Source organism: Bos javanicus, chromosome 16, assembly GCF_032452875.1.
Source record: "Bos javanicus breed banteng chromosome 16, ARS-OSU_banteng_1.0, whole genome shotgun sequence".
Classification (NCBI taxonomy): Eukaryota; Metazoa; Chordata; class Mammalia; order Artiodactyla; family Bovidae; genus Bos; species Bos javanicus.
In genome coordinates this window covers 35,751,373-35,768,337 of record NC_083883.1, presented here as the reverse complement: position 1 = coordinate 35,768,337, position 16,965 = coordinate 35,751,373, and the positions used below count along the sequence as shown (strand labels likewise).

Below are 16,965 nucleotides of genomic sequence, written 5' to 3'. Positions count from 1 at the left end.
TAGCACAGTGACTATTAGACTACATCTTTTAGACCTTTCTTTGATTAAACCAACATTCATGGCAGAATGTTGGAAAAGGTGTTAGGTATGCCCTGTGCCAATTTTGAGGTTATTTTGAATATTGTAAAATTGATGAAAACTGAAGGTCTCATGAAGTATTTTATTGTTCTTTCTTGTAGGTATGGGAACTCGAAACTGGCCTCCAAATATACCAGATTTTAGACCCTCATGGCTTCAATGTTGAACTGACTGCTGCAGCTATCGATGAAAGTGGATTTATTTTTGCCACAGGAGCATATAATGGTCAGACTAATATCCAGAATAAACCCCCCCCTTCTTTAGTGTCCCAAGAATTTGTTCTAGGATCTCGTCACAAGTTGTTTGGGTTAGAGGGGAAGTGTGAATCGAGCTGGAATATGTAAGCATGCCAGTGAGACTGCTGTGCCTGACTGAACAGTGCTAGGCTCTTCTCTAATGGGCATTAATGTCCTGATATTGGTGTTAATCATAATAAATACCTTACTTATATAGATGCTTATCAGTTTGCAAAGTCTTTCATATATACCATCTCAGTCCATTTTGACTGAGATTTATCTGAGTTGCACTGACTCATTCTGTCCCTCTAATTTTGAGTACCATCAGCTAAGAGTTATTACTGGTGTTTAGTTGCTCAGTCATGTCCAACTCTTCTGTGATCCCAACCATGGACTATAGCCCTCCAGGCTCCTCTGTCCATGGTATTTCCCAGGCAAGAATACTGGAATGGGTTGCCATGTCCTTCTTCAGTAGATCTTCCCTACCTAGTGATTGAATCTATGTCTCCTGCATTAACAAGAGGATTCTTTACCACTGAGCCACCAGGGAAGCCCCATCAGCTGACACAGACATTCTATTTAGTGCTTTTCATAATATTTTTACTGAAAATATGGGACCAGACAAAACATCCATCCAACTTTGCCATATCACATTTAGGATCCTATACTGGACTTGTTTATAAGTCTAAGATGCTTAAGGGCATGTGTCATGTCACCCCTGAGAGAATGTCATGCTCCAGTTGGGCTGTGTCATTTGCTGCTGTGGAGAGTTCATAGAACTTGTTGGAACCAGCCTTCTCTCCTTTCACCTTACCTTATTCTGAACTCCCATGAGAGAGACAAAATGACCATCTGTATCACTATATATATATATATATATATATATATATATATATATATATATATAGTGATTCCCCTCTCCAGGGGATCTTCCCAACCCAGGGATCAAACCCAGCTCTCCCACATTGCAGGTGGATTATTTACCAGCTGAGCCACCAGGGAAGCCCATATTTCTTTTAGGGATATGTTTACTAGATAAATTCTTGTTTGTAAGCCAGTTGATGGACTGAGTATCTTGAGTAAAAGTCAGAGTTTTTAAAGTGTGAGCAGATAACAATATACATGAAATAAAATCCAGAATGCTGAGTTGATGGAGTATGAATAAATGCAACCTGAGGTCACTCTAAAAATCCATGTTAGATGATAATTCTCTACATTGAGTAATGACCTAGAAACAGGCATTCAATAAGTATGCTATCATTTCACCTGGCCCTTTCATGAGGATTTCCTACACGAACAAAATTAATTAGAATGTATGATTCCAAATGTAAGAAGAAACTCAACATGCTTTTTGCATTTCCTTTTTATGTAACCAACAACTCCAAACATTTTGTTTTCTACCTGCTGAAATTCTTTTAATCCTTTTATTACCCAGTAGGATCTAGTTCTAAAACATGTTAGCACCTTAGGAAATGACACTATTGGAGTGACCTTTTACTGTTAATAATCACTGTGGCATGATTTTAGATAGATAGATATTGGAGAGTATTTAGCAAACTGGAAAGCATTGGGATAATAAAAGCAGAAAAGACCCAATGAAGACAGAAAACTCACACAGGAGAGTCTGGGAATTTCAAAGAACATGTTCACAAATTTCAAGACATTGCCTGGTCCTGTTCATTTTTTATCAGCCTGTGACAATGAAAGTATACAGAAATATACTTTGTACACAACAATGCTAGGGAGACTCATGTGTCAGTCTCAATAGGGATAAATTGTTGCAGAAAGCTTTCAATTAGATTGATTTTCTCTGAGATAAAAGCCATTCCTCCTAGAAATGTTTTTTGCTTATAGAATCTTTTCTCTGTGTGTTCAGGAACAGTTAAAATCTGGGACTTTGGCAGTGGACAAGAGTTGAAGGTGTTACCAGAAGGGAAAGACTGGAAAGAGGAAGAGCACTGGCTGCACCGCCTGATTTTCCTGAAAGCTCAGGAGAAACACCAATACTTGCTCCTCTCTTTGGAGCGCAACGGAAAGATCAAAATGATCCAGGTTTGCAATCCCATTTCCACATACTCTATGTGCTCTTCTGGGGAAAATCAACTGAGCGTGGATAATCCCCATTTAACTCTTCTCTTGCCAGCCAGCGGAGGATAGTATTTCTCCACAGCCTTCCTAGGATGTTCCTAATTAACCCTGCCCATGTCCAAGCAAAAAGCAGAAAAGAATAGCTGGTCGACACTGCCCATCCAATGTTTGCTGAAGGGATTAGCAGGATCCTTCTGGAGTAGATATCAAGAAGATTAAATTTACATACAGCTACCACCTCTGACATGGTTTATATTCTCATTGGAGGAATCCCAGGGACGGGGGAGCCTGGTGGCTGCCGTCCATGGGGTCACACAGAGTCGGACACGACTGAAGTGACTTAGCAGCAGCAGCAGCAGCACCGGCAGAGCTGCTCCCCAGTAGGCTTTATGAAAGGGAGCAATGATTCCTCTCGGAACCATATAACCCATAATGCATTCAGGGACGTTCAAGTCACTTTTTCAGTTTGTCATCAAAACTGCTTTGTGTACTTAACGGTTAATACGGCAATCTGTTTAAGGATGTTTTGGAAGGATTGAGGTATGGGCGGAGGAGCCTGGTAGGCTGCAGTCCATGGGGTCCCTAAGAGTCGGACATGACTGAGTGACTTCACTTTCTCTTTTCACTCACGCGTTGGAGAAGGAAACGGCAACCCACTCCAGTGTTCTTGCCTGGAGAATCCCAGGGATGTGGGAGCCTGGTGGGCCGCCATCTCTGGGGTTGCGCAGAGTCGGACACGACTGAGGTGACTTAGTAGTAGTAGTAGTAGTAGTAGTAGTAGTAGGTAGACTAAATTTGTTTTTCCTGTGTGTCTTTTACCACCTAAGTACACTAAAGCCTTCTTCATGCTTAAAATGAAAACTGTATCATTTACTCTGGCTGTTGAGTGATATTTCCCTGCCTAGGACTCAAGGATGCTTTGCCCTTATTCTTCCCCCTTTGAAGACAGGAGTGAAAAACTTCCTTGATTCAACTAATCTTTGTTTGCCCTCTGAACAATCCAAAATGGCCCTGTACTAGAAAGGAAGTTCTTCAGTGGAAAGAAATAGCTGTAAATTTCTTTTAAAAGATTTTCTTTATAATTTTGCCATGATGAGAATGTGGAATTCTTACTGAGGGACACAATTTCCTCAATATATAAGATGAAATATTGAGAAATGTGATTAAAATTTGAATAACATAAAGACCAAAGGAAAAAGATTTATGTTCTTTTAGATAATTTAGACACAAACAGTCAAGGAATCAACACAATTCTATTTAATTATGTATTAAGTAATTTGTAGTAAAGTGAAAACAAGTTGATAGCCAAGTCAATACATGACTAAATCAACGTTTGGTCTGATTTTTCTTTTTCTTTTCTTTGCTGAATTGACAAAATAAAGCAATAATTTAAGTATCATCTAAACATAGCCATATTCCTTTGGAAAACAGAACCTGCAGGTAGCATTATCCTTGAAAACTGGGATAGACACTTGTGGGTTTTCAGCCTGTGAAGGAAGAACCTAAAAGATGACACAAAGCAAAGAGGTCATTAGGAAACTGTAACTTTGGACCTGAATAAAGTTTTGGCCAGAGATGGCACTAGTCTTTCGTATAGCTTACCATTTTTTTCAATGGATGGCTTTAGACTGAACAGTCTTATTCTTTATTTCCCATTTTTTTACCACCTGGTCCTGACACACACACGTGCACACCCCTTGCCCCAGCTCATGCAGTCATTCATGTTGACAACTTTACTTTCATCAGAGTTTGGTCTACAAATCTACTCAATTTCTAGAGACATGAAATAAAACTAAACTCATCTCCACCCTCTTATCCCTTGGAATCTTTAATTACTATAATGTTTAAAAAATAAAGAAGTAATTAATAAAACAAGCTCACTTACTCCCTAAAAAAGTGGCACTGTAGAAAGGAACTTATTAGTAATATACTCTCAAATGTGACAATGTATTAATTTCTCTGTTTTAAGTTAGTGCAATCCCAGCAGACAAAATCTGCTATTATAAACACTCCTTTTTAAAAACTGCAAAATGGAGCATTGTGCTGTTCCCACATCAAAATTGCTTTTAGATCTACAATAGCAGTTTTTGCTTTGATTATTCTGATTTTTTATGTCTCCTGAACTCCATAGATTGAACTTGATGAGGACTGAAAACCTCTCTTATTCATATTTGTATTCTTGCTCTGCCCAGAGTAGGTGTTCACTAAGGACTGACAAAATGAAGAAATATAAGAAACCCCTTGTAAGGTATACAATAGTAGATCTATGGGGCATTTTACGGTATTTTATTAATGCTTGAGGGGGAAAATTTACATTAAGGAGAATGTTGAAAACATTATTTTTATTATTATTGATATCTTATTATTTGCTTATCACTTATTATCTGCCTTCCCTGGTAGCTCAGACGGTAAAGCATCTGCCTACAATGTGGGAGACCTGGGTTCAATCCCTGGGTCAGGAAAATCCCCTGAAAAAGGAAATGGAAACCCACTCCAGTATTCTTGCCTGGAAAATCCCATGGACTGAGGAGCCTGGTAGGCTACAGTCCACGGGTCACAAAGAGTCGGACACGACTGAGAGACTTCACTTTCTTTCTTCACTTTATTATCTGCCTATTCAAAGTAAAATATGGTTTGATTTACATACTTAATTTTTGGAATACTTTCATTTATTCACTCATTTTTTTCAGTAACCATTTACCAAATGTTTACCATGAACCACAAAGATATCTCCCATTTCACAATGGAACTTATAATTTAATAAGAAGGACTGATATTGATCCACCTGTTATATGTGTTATGAATGCTTACACAAAGTGCTATAGAAATTAATGATGGCAGGTGGTGCCTAGCCTAATCTGGGAGTCAGAGAAGACTGCTTTCCTCTGATTTCCAACTAAACTCAACACAATTCAAGAAATATTTTGTGTGCTCCACATACAGTAGGTATTTTTCTAAATCCCAGGATTCTATATTATATAACTACTCAGGAAAGTCACTGAAAGCCATGAAACACTGTGGATAAAATATTTTCTAAATCTCCCAGCTGGTACTAAAGAGATGACAATATAGTAAGTAAATAGCAGACCAAAGTTTTAGTGCCTGTGTGTGTGTGCTTAATCGCTCAGTAATGTCTGACTCTTTGCAGCCCTATGGACTGTAGCCTGCCAGGCTCCTCTGTCCATAGAATTTTCCAGGCAAGAATACTGGAGTGGGTTGCTGTTTCTTTCTCCATTCATGAGTTACAGGACCTTTTACTAGGTCTATATGTAACTGCACTGTCTTGAAGTGACAGTGCTGTCAATGAGCAATCCACAACTGGTCTGAGTCTTCTTCCTTCGTAAGCAACTTATTCTTTCTGCACATTTATAAGATGTTATCTTTGTCCTTGGAGTTTAAAGTCTACGCCTCTGTTTGTATCTCTTCTCATCAATTCCACAGGAAACTCAATCTGAAGTCCTACGTACTTCTTCCAGCTCAGGGGATTTTTGTTGTATTATTATTCGTTTCTTAGATGTCTCTTTGGCATATGTTTCTTTTTTTAATTCAGAAACTCATTTTATTTGCATATTCAGTTCAGTTGCTTGCACAGTCGTGTCTGACTCATTAGGTCTTCTGAATTTGTCCTCCAGATTTCTTATATTTTTCTGTTTTTGTTTTGTTTTAGCTTTGCTGACTCTTGAAATATTTCTCTACTGCTAGGCTATTAGTTCAAGTCTCAGCCAGGCACTGTCTCCTTTAACTCATCAACCAAATTCTTAAACTTAAAGATCATGTGTTGGTTTTTGTTTCTGTTTTGAACTCCCATGCTTTTGAACTGTGGTGTTGAAGAAGGCCCTTGAGAGTCCCTTGGACTGCAAGGAGATCCAACCAGTCAATCCTAAAGGAAATCAGTCCTGAATATTCATTGGAAGGACTGATGCTGAAGCTGAAACTCCATTACTTTGGCCACCTGATGCAAAGAACTGACTCATTGGAAAAGACCCTGATGCTGGAAAGGATTAAAGGTGGGAGGAGAAGGGGATGACAGAGGATGAGATGGTTGGATGGCATCACCGACATGATAGACATGAGTTTGAGTAGGCTCCGGGAGTTGGTGATGGACAGGGAAGCTTGGCATGCTGCAGTCGATGGGGTCGCAAAGAGTTGGACATGACTGAGCGACTGAACTGAAGTATTGTTCAGGTTTGCTCAAACAACAGACTGGTTCCAAATAGGAAAAGGAGTATGTCAAAGGCTGTATATTGTCACCCTGCTTATTTAACTTATATGCAGAGTACATCATGAGAAACGCTGGGCTGGAAGAAACACAAGCTGGAATCAAGATTGCCGAGAGAAATATCAATCACCTCAGATATGCAGATGACACCACCCTTATGGCAGAAGGTGAAGAGGAACTAAAAAGCCTCTTGATGAAGGTGAAAGAGGAGAGTGAAAAAGTTGGCTTAAAGCTCAATATTCAGAAAATGAAGATCATGGCATCTGGTCCCATCACTTCATGGGAAATAGATGGGGAAACAGTGGAAACAGTGTCAGACTTCATTTTTGGGGGCTCCAAAATCACTGCAGATGGTGATTGCAGCCATGAAGTTAAAAGACGCTTACTCCTTGGAAGAAAAGTTATGACGAACCTAGATAGCATATTCAAAAGCAGAGACATTACTTTGCCAACAAAGGTCCGTCTAGTCAAGGCTATGGTTTTTCCGGTGGTCATGTATGGATGTGAGAGTTGGACTGTGAAGAAAGCTGAGAGCCGAAGAATTGATGCTTTTGAACTGTTGTTGGAGAAGACTCTTGAGAGTCCCTTGGACTGTAAGGAGATCCAACCAGTCCATTCTAAAGGAGATCAGTCCTGGGTATTCTTTGGAAGGAATGATGCTAAGGCTGAAACTAGTACTTTGGCCACCTCATGTGAAGAGTTGACTCATTGGAAAAGACTCTGATGCTGGGAGGGATTGGGGGCAGGAGAAAAACGGGACAACAGAGGATGAGATGGCTGGATGGCATCACAGACTCTATGGACGTGAGTTTGGGTGAACTCCGGGAGTTGGTGATGGACAGGGAGGCCTGGCATGCTGTGATTCATGGGGTCATAAAGAGTTGGACATGACTAAGCAACTGAACTGACTGAACTGCTCAAGTTATCGTACTTCCCAGAAGTTCTAGCTACTCTGGGATCTGTTCTGCGTGTTTCATCTATTCCCTCTAGATTCTAGGCCCATTTAACTACCGTTTTTCTTCTCACTGGGCTTTGGCTACTAGAAAAATGCAAGAGGTGACAATCCCAAAGGGAGGATATACAGCCATGGTGTTCTTGAGGGTTGGGGTTCAGCATTCCCCACAGCAGTCCTCTGTTGAGACACCATCAGTACACCTTTCTGCTGCCCATTCTCTTCCCAATTCAAAAGTACCAAAGGCTGTTACACATGTTCAGATACTCCTCTACGTCCTTGGAAGCAAGGAAAACTACGCATAAACCATAGCACACATTGCCCCCTCCACACACACCTCTGGGGATTTAAGGATACTTGCAGATGAAACATCACACTCAAATCTCATCCTAGGAGTGTCTCTGAATAAGGGTCCCCCCATGTCCTGGAGAAGGCAATGGCAACCCACTCCAGTACTCTTGCCTGGAGAATCCCATGGACGCAGGAGCCTGGTAGGGTGCAGTCCGTGGGGTCGCTAAGAGTCGGACATGACTGAGCGACTTCACTGTCACTTTCACATGTCCTTTCTTGGTAAAATGAAATAGTAACTCTAAATAAATCTTTTAAAATATTTTTTAAAATTTCATTTTCTGTGAATTCAGAAAGTCTGAAAGCTACTATCTGAAATGGTTCAGCTAAAACCAGCTAAACGTATTAAAACCACTGTCACCAATTTATCTCATCAAGGGAGCCCACGACCCTAACCTAGCTATTGCTCAGTATATCAATATCTGATCACTATTTGGATGTTGCTGAGATTCCTTCTAATCCCATGGTGCAAACACTAAAGAATCAATTAATATATAGGAGTACCATTGGCTCACACTTTTGAATTAACATACATATGAGATAACAGAGATGTTAGATCTACAAATAGAAACATAAAGTTTTTAAAAATAGGACTTTTATCTATGAACTAAGGAAAATAAGGCCCCATAAAGATATATGCTTTGTCCAAGGTCTCACTAGAACTAAGACTAGAAACACATTGTCACCATGCCTAGAACCAATATTCTCTTCATTTTACCACAAGTGGCCTTTCAACCTACAAAGATCCCTGCTCTGCCAACAAAATAACCTTTACAAAGTAGCTTTTATTCCCATATAAAAGTTGAAAATTCTAAAACTAAAAGCATCTCACCAACAATAACCAGCTAGAAAACAGAAAGAATGATGACAATAGCAAATACAAATCAAAGGTACCTAAAACAAATCCAGCAATAACATCCAAGGCTCTTGTGGTGGGGATCTTAAAGGACATAAGCACAACCTGAATAAATGGGATATCACAAAGATATCTTCACTACAGTCAAATTAAAAATAAAAACCTGTCTTAGAAAACAAAGTAGAAAAACAAGTCACAGACTGTGAAAAGACAAATGCACCCCAGGTAAATACGATTAGGAACCAGACTATCAAAAGAAACAACACAAATCCAGAAGAAAAAGAAACAGCCCAACAGAAAATGGACAAAGAACAGATAAGAAAATCAGATGGTTCAAAAATACATGAAAAGTATGGTCAACTTACAAAATTAGGAAAATGTGATTAATGTAATTAATAAATTTAAAAAAATTTAAATGTTCTATTTTAAAACTATCAGATAGCCAAAAATAATTTTTAAGAATTCAAATGAAACCAAGTTTTGACAAGAATGTTAAGAAAGAACTGGATGCACATATCTTACAATTTAATAATTCTACACCAGGTACATGCGCTAGAAAATATGCCATTTGTCCATAAAAACATGCAGTGAAAAAGTCACAGCCTGAACACTCACCAGTAGGAGAATGGATAAGTAAATAGTCGTATATTCATACAATACTATAAAGCAGTTAAAAATAAATGAACTAGCAGCTGCTGCTGCTGCTGCTGCTAAGTCACTTCAGTCGTGTCCAACTCTGTGCGACCCCATAGACGGAAGCCCACCAGATTTCCCCGTCCCTGGGATTCTCCAGGCAAGAACACTGGGATGGGTTATCATTTCCTTCTCCAATGCATGAAAGTGAAAAGTGAGAGGGAAGTTGCTCAGTCGTGTCTGACTCTTAGCGATCCCATGGACTGCAGCCTACGAGGTTCCTCCATCCATCGGATTTTCCAGGCAAGAGTACTGGAGTGGGGTGCCATTGCCCTCTCCAAAATGAACTAGAGTGCCACATAATTACTTGTATAAATCTCAAAAATAAATTAAGTGAAACCAGCAAGGTGAGTAAGAAACCATAAAGTTTGACATCATTTTATAAAAAGGTTAGAAGCCTGAAAGCAATATCATATCATGTAACATACATATGAAAAGTGTTAGTCACTAGGTCATGTCTGACACTTTGTGACCCTGTGGGCTGTAACCTCCCAGGCTCCTCTGTCCATGGGATTCTCCATGTACTGCAATGGGTTGCCATTTCCTTCTTCAGGGGATATTCTTGACCCAGGGATCAAACATGGGTCTCTTGCATTGCAGGTGGATTCTTTACCATCTGAGTTGCCAGGGAAGCTATATATATGACTAATACCTGAATATGGCATGTGGGTATAAACTTTGATGACTAAAACCATATGCAGGTTACTAGTTACCTCTAGAAAGTAAAGAAAGGAATTATATTAGGGAGGGACAGGTAGAGCTTAATATCTGATAAAGCTGAGTGGTAAGTATATCACTGTATGTTCTGTTTTTCTCTATGCCATTAAAACAGCTCAAAATAGTTAACTGAATTTTTCATGTACTCACTGGATTTCTATTAAAGGGTAAAGAAGATGATATTTACCTTGCGGTGATATGGGAGCTGCCTGATGTTGTGCCTGTCCTACAAAGTGGGAATCGTATTGTGCATCTAAGGGTGTCTACTAAAGAAAGAAGCATGGCTATTCCCTTCCCAGATGTAGAGCTGATAGTTGAGAAAAACTTTTCTCAGCGTGTTGGTGTAAGTTTCTTCTTGAATTTTTTCCTTTATATTATGAAAAATTACAAACATATACAAAAGTAGAGAAAATAATACAATGTATTTTCATGTACTGTTAGCCAGCTTCAAAAAGTATCTGTTATGGCCAATTTTTTTCCTTATTATTTCTACCACTTCCTCATGACCACTGTCAATGGATGGATTATTTTGAACCAAGTCCTCAACATTGTGTAACTTTATCCCTAAATATTTCAGTATGTATCTCTAAACAGTAATGACTCAAAAATAGAACAATGGTACCAGTATTTTCTCAAATATTTTCTAAGATAATTTATAAGACATCTTTAATATAATCACATCACAGTTTCCAATTTTCCCAGATCTTCTCATACAATATATACTTCTTACAGTTTGTTTCAACCAGAATCCAATCAAAGCCCATTTGTTGCATTTGGTTGATGTCTCTTTAAAGCTGTAATCATCTTTCCCTATCTTTTTTCCCCTTGTAATTAATTTCTTAACGATACTAGATAATTGGTGCCTGGTTTCTCATTTTCCAGATTTTGCTGACTGCACCCTTGTGGTAAATTGAAGAGGTTCTTTTTTACTTCGTTTAATCTGGTAATTATATCTGGTGCATACAGCTTTGATTAAAAAAAAAAGACTCTATACTACATGGAGGTCACTATAGTACACGTGTCATTACCTCCATCAAAGTTCACATAATTTTTTTTGGGGGGGGGATGTCAGCAGCCATTAATGATCACTACCTAGGTTTATTATTTCATTCAGAGTTGCCATTTTACCTTACTCTGATTAATTTGTTAGCTGGAATGTGTGTCTAAGCAAAAACTATGATCAACTATTTAGTTGAGGTACAGTTCAGACAGGAAATCAAAGTAACTGACTGACTGTTTTCTTGCATTTATCAGTTTTCAAAGTAAGAAACTGGTTTTCTAGCATCCTACAAAAGTGGTCAGTGCATTTTATTTGTTTAGTATCATTATCAGATCACAAATTTAAATATTCTTGATGTGTTTCAGTCTACTGCATTATTGATTAATTCTTAAATTGTCCCATCTCAAGCTAGTTGGACACTTCAGGTTTCTGAGTTCTTTTGATATGACCCTAGTAGTTCTGGATAAGTTTCAGGTATGACAAGTTTTCAGATTAAATATTTTTAAGTACATGCATCATTTGTCTATTCTTTGTTTATATTTCTATCTAGATTTTTCTTTTTTCTAATGTATTAAAAAGCTCTTTATATATTAGGAATATAAGAATATACACATATATGTAAAATGATTAGGAATATGTATTAGGAATATCAGTCCTCTGTGAGAGAAGTTTCAAATATTTTTTCCCATTTTCTTATTTGTGTTTTCACTTTGTGTATGGTCACTTTTGCCATGGCAATGCTAATTTCTGAGCAGCTTGGTGTAGATGAGGTTTCAACAGTTTTATTAGAAACTACTCTTGAAAATAATCACAGTTATTCTTTCAGCTCCACTCAGGGAGTCCATTAGCATTTCATGTTTTCATCTATCTGAAAATAGCTAGGTTGTTTTAACGTCTCCTAGATTTCGACAAGAAGGGTAAGTTTGGAATCATGTCAAGAGGTCACAAAATTGTTGTTCACATTTTCTGGCTAATTATTATTTCACCATGTTTACATTATATGATTTTAATTAGATTTTCCAATATCAGTTAATAAAATTTCAACTTTTTGTTTTCAGCTTTTATTTTTTAAGCTTCTTATATTGCTCTGGTGATATCACTTATTGATATCTGGTTAATTTTTTTCTTGCTGTCCTAAATATTGTTTAAAAAATCTAAATAAGGAAAATGTATCATCAGACTATTTCTGTTACAGGATATTCTCCGATTTTCAAAATTATAAGTAGATTGAAAGAAACCAATATTGTTTTCCACACACAGATAAAAAGAAGTATCTCCTGACAAGTCCTTAGTAGTACATCCTTAGAGTTACAGAACCAGGGTCCGTAACGCCCTAATTTAGGATCCTTGAATTCTCTGTCCATGGGTGGATTTCCAGGGGTGTAAAAAGTCTTTGTAATTATAAAATCTCTTTTCTGAATAGTGTATGGTTCATAGGTTTTTCTTTCTCAACATTTCATTATGAAAAATTTCACAAATATAGAACAACTGGCAGCTTTATATAATGAGCACCTATAAAACCCTTCACTTAAAATTTACTCTTTACAAATATTTTGCAATATTTGCTTCATTGCATATGTAGTTACATATTCATCCCCTACTCACCCTTCAATCCTCCTTGTTTTTAAAATGTATTTCAAAGTAAGATGATGATATCAGTACATATCATCCCCAGACACATTCAGTATATGTATCTTCAAGTAGAATTTACTATTTATGTTTTTTTAGTAAAATTTAAAAATAATAAAATGCACAGAATTCAAGTGTGCTATTCAATGAATTTGAATAGGAATATATTCAAAACACAATCCAAACCCCATCAAGATAAAACACACTTTTATACCCCTGCCAATCAATACTTGCCCCTCACTCAAGACAACTACTGCTCTAATTTTTTTTAGATTTGTTTTTCCTTCTTCTAGAATGCTATGTAAGTTGAATCACACAGTATATACTAAAATATTCTTTAGTGGGTTTTTAAGACTTCTGTATGTCACTGCATGTATTTTTAATGAGCACCTACTAGGTATCCTGTCCCAGGGGTCATTAACTTACTGAGCTCACTGGGCAGGATGTGGGTTTCATGCCACCATTGTTTTATTGTTTTAGGGCATCTGTATAGTCAAAGCTGTAGTTTTTCCAGTAGTCATGTACAGATGTGAGAACTGGGCCATAAAGAAGGCTGAGCGCCAAAGAACTGATGCTTTTGAATAGCCATGCTAGAGAAGACTCTTGCGAGTCCCTTAGACTGCAAGATCAAACCAGTTGATCTGAAAGGAAATCAACCCTAAATATTCATTGGAAGGACTGTTGCTTAAGCAGAAGATCTAATACTTTGGCCGTCTGATGTGCAGAGCCGACTGACTGGAAAAGACCCTGATTCTGGGAAAGATTGAAGGCAAAAGGAGAAGGGGGCGGTAGAGGATGAGATGGTTAGATAGCATCACCAACTGAATGGACATGAATCTGAGTAAACTCTAGGAGATAGTGGAGGAGAGAGGAGTCTGGTGTGCTGCAGTCCATGGGGTCACAAAGAGTCAGACATGACTTAGCAAATGAACAACGAAAAATGACTGATAAACTGAAAGACATGCTATCTTTCCCCAGAACTCTCAAAACAAAACTCTAATGGAAAATCTGATGACTTCATCCAGATCAACAGGAATTAACATTATGGGATCAGATGAACTGATAAACATGGTTTATAACTTTATGGCTTTTTGGAAAATACACTAGTTTTAATCTTTGTTTTCCAAAAGAGGTTTCCTCTTATGCTATAACTTACAACAAAGTTGATAAAGTATAGCTTTGTAAACAAAGATGTAATCATTGTTTTAATCTGTTCTTCATTTCCAAATGTGTTTTGTGCCTCCATGCTGCCCTATGACTTTGTTAATATTACTAGCTGTATTACTTATATCCTGTCTATTTCATAAGGTTGTTGTCTCTTACTGTACCCAACTTATAACTAGGCCCTGTGACAAAACTAATGATGGCTAAACATTTTGAGGAAATAGATCCCATTTATGACACATAAAATAATTCTAATAGTGTGATTCTAGGTACGGAAAGAAGCAATAAGGTGAAAACATTTCCTGGATCATAATGGACTAGTAAGACAGAGGATCCAGAGAATCTTTAATTATCAACAGAACCTAATCCAGAAATTAACATCCAAAGTGGCATATCAACAAAAATTTTTGCCAAATCTAAAAAGAATGTCCTAGCACCATGGGACAAAAATTGGTCATGAAATGTCTCCCAGGTATTGCTCAAACTTTGGACCAAGGTGAAGAACTGAGAAATAAAATATTATCTGCCATATCAGTAAAAAAAGATATCACAGTCATCAATGATTGTAGCCAACTCTGACGGTGAGCTGGTAAGTCCTGAGGGAACTCAGGAAGGAAATGAAGAATACTTACCATCTAGCAGCCATCAGACTGCAGCCACTTCTGATGGTGAGCCCTGAGGGAACTCAGGATGTGAAAACAGGATACTGGCCCCAGATAGCTGAGGTGCATATCAAAGGAATGAACAGAGCCCAGACTCTTGCATCTTCTCATATATAGAAAAGTGTTAAATTCCTTAAATTGAGTTTTCTTTTATTAACTGTAATCTTTTGTGTCCTTTGTTGGATAATTCCTATATATCCTAGCTTCCTCCTCACTTCCTTGGAGCAGTTTCCCCAGGATTACTTAAGATGCTATCTCCTGGATGTCTGTCAAACAAAACATAAATTCTCAAAAAAAAAAAAATTATATGTAATTAACATTTTATCTGAATTAACAGTTATCTGAATGCTTGAATTTTATTAAAAATTTCTCTGGGTTTACTGACATTCTGTTTAACTATATATCCCAAGAACCTAACATAGTAGGTATCAAAAAATACTTGAGGCAAGACAACTGAAATATATCAAATAGCACTGGCAAAAGAAGTCCCTAGTGATATTTAGAAAAAGCTTTCATAGAGTAGCATGGAGCAGAAGCTAGGCCATGGGTGAAAGGAAGGTCAGCAAGTTAGAAGAGCTAATATAGGATATTCTTTCAAGAAGTTTGAAGAGAAGAGAAAGATGGGAAGGTAATTTAATGGTTGATAGTTTAGGCTGAAGGAAGAAGACAACAGATGAGTATATTTTTTCTTGCTTTATTAAATTCTACAAATTAAAGTATTTTATGCCAAAATAATTTAGATTTTACTAAATTTCATGCTTTAGGATTTAAATATATACTTTTTTTGGTTTAAGTTAATGAGAGAGCAAAGTATACACATTGTCTTTGCACGGTGCTTAGATACTGTGTTCATGATGGTCACTGGGTCTGTTTCTTTCCCTCTTCAGAATCCTGCTGTTAGTATAGAAGTGAACTGCATCGATCTATTACAAATAGAAGGATATAATTTGATAGCTGCTGGAACCTTAAATGGTGTGATCATCTTATGGAATTTTGTAACATCAACTGTCAAAGAAGTGTGAGTTGAATTGTTTCCTTAAATACTATATTCATTTCCTTAAAAAGCTGCACTGCAGAAGAGTCAAAGTAACATTCATTACTTAAAAAAAAAAAAAAAGCAATACATAAAAGTGATGATAATTTTCTCAAGGAGCCTTTCCTGGAGGTTATCTTTATAAGCAGGGTATGTACTAAGTGTTTAAATCCCATAATGATATGAATAAAGTAAACCTTTATTATTTGTATTCCCAAGTGCTTTTACATTTACTCTTCTTGAGTATGTACTAGAGTATGTACTTTATGTACAAAGAGTATGTACTAAAGTTAGTATATGCTTTCCATGTATAATCTTGTCCAAATACATAACTTTAACAAATATTTAAAATATGTAGTAATTTTAAACAATAATCTAAGAGTTTCAAGCACACATATCCAATTGCCTATTAGCAATTACCATATGGATGACTAACAAGACCCTTAAAGTCCCCCATGCCCAAGATTTCCTCCCAATCTACCGTCCCCCATCTTGTCTGGTATTCCCAGTGACACCAGCGTCAAATGGTGAGAGGTAATTAAGATGGGTTTTCCTTCTCATTCACCACTCCAACACATCCAGTTTATTGGGGTGGTCAAAAAGTTCTTTTGGGTTTTTCCATAAGCTCTTATGGAAAAAGAGCTCCACCCAATACTACAGGGCAGTACTAACAAGGGCATTACATATTCAATTCTACATCTCAACCAACTAGATTTGCTCTGTTCCACAAAATTTACCCTCCCCTGGAAATCTAGTTCTAAATATGCTTACCATTGGTTATAAGGGATATAATTTAACATTGTATTATTTGTTATGGATGGGTTAAAAATAATAACCTTTCCTCAGTTGTGTAATTGGGCTCTAAGTAAGGGCCGTATATCACCCTATATCTAGAGAGTTTCTAAAGTTGTACTTCAAGGTATAAGATGGCCAAGAACCTTAACAATGAATTAAAAATAAAATCAATTCTATTTAAGCATTTGGGGGAAGGAAAGAGGTATAAAGGAGAAGAGAGTCAGAGAAGACAGGGGAAAAGAAGAAGAAAAAGCGAAAGAAATCTCTGCCTCTCCTAGCTACAGTACCTGCATATGTCTTCCTGGACTCTATGCCCCTTTTCAGTCCATGTCAGAGTTTTTACTTTTAGCCAAGTTTTGGGAGGAAATATTCCTTTCTTTTTGGGACTCTGGGTATGCTTTTCTTTGAACCTTAAGCTGAAGTAGCTGTTTCTGCAAACCCCTCCTCTTTACCTCAGCCCAGGGTCTGCTGGGCCCTGCCCCTAGAATTCCTGTC

General features: G+C 37.5%; 1 protein-coding gene across 1 annotated transcript in view; it reads left to right on the top strand.

Moving 5' to 3' along the window:
• WDR64 (WD repeat domain 64) overlaps positions 1 to 16,965 on the top strand; it is a 121,110-nt gene that overhangs the window by 64,753 nt on the left and 39,392 nt on the right. The window contains exons 13-16 of the mRNA XM_061382520.1: positions 180 to 303; positions 2,191 to 2,366; positions 10,354 to 10,530; positions 15,530 to 15,660. Coding sequence (XP_061238504.1) covers positions 180 to 303; positions 2,191 to 2,366; positions 10,354 to 10,530; positions 15,530 to 15,660 — 608 coding nt within the window. The remainder of the gene's footprint in view (positions 1 to 179; positions 304 to 2,190; positions 2,367 to 10,353; positions 10,531 to 15,529; positions 15,661 to 16,965) is intronic.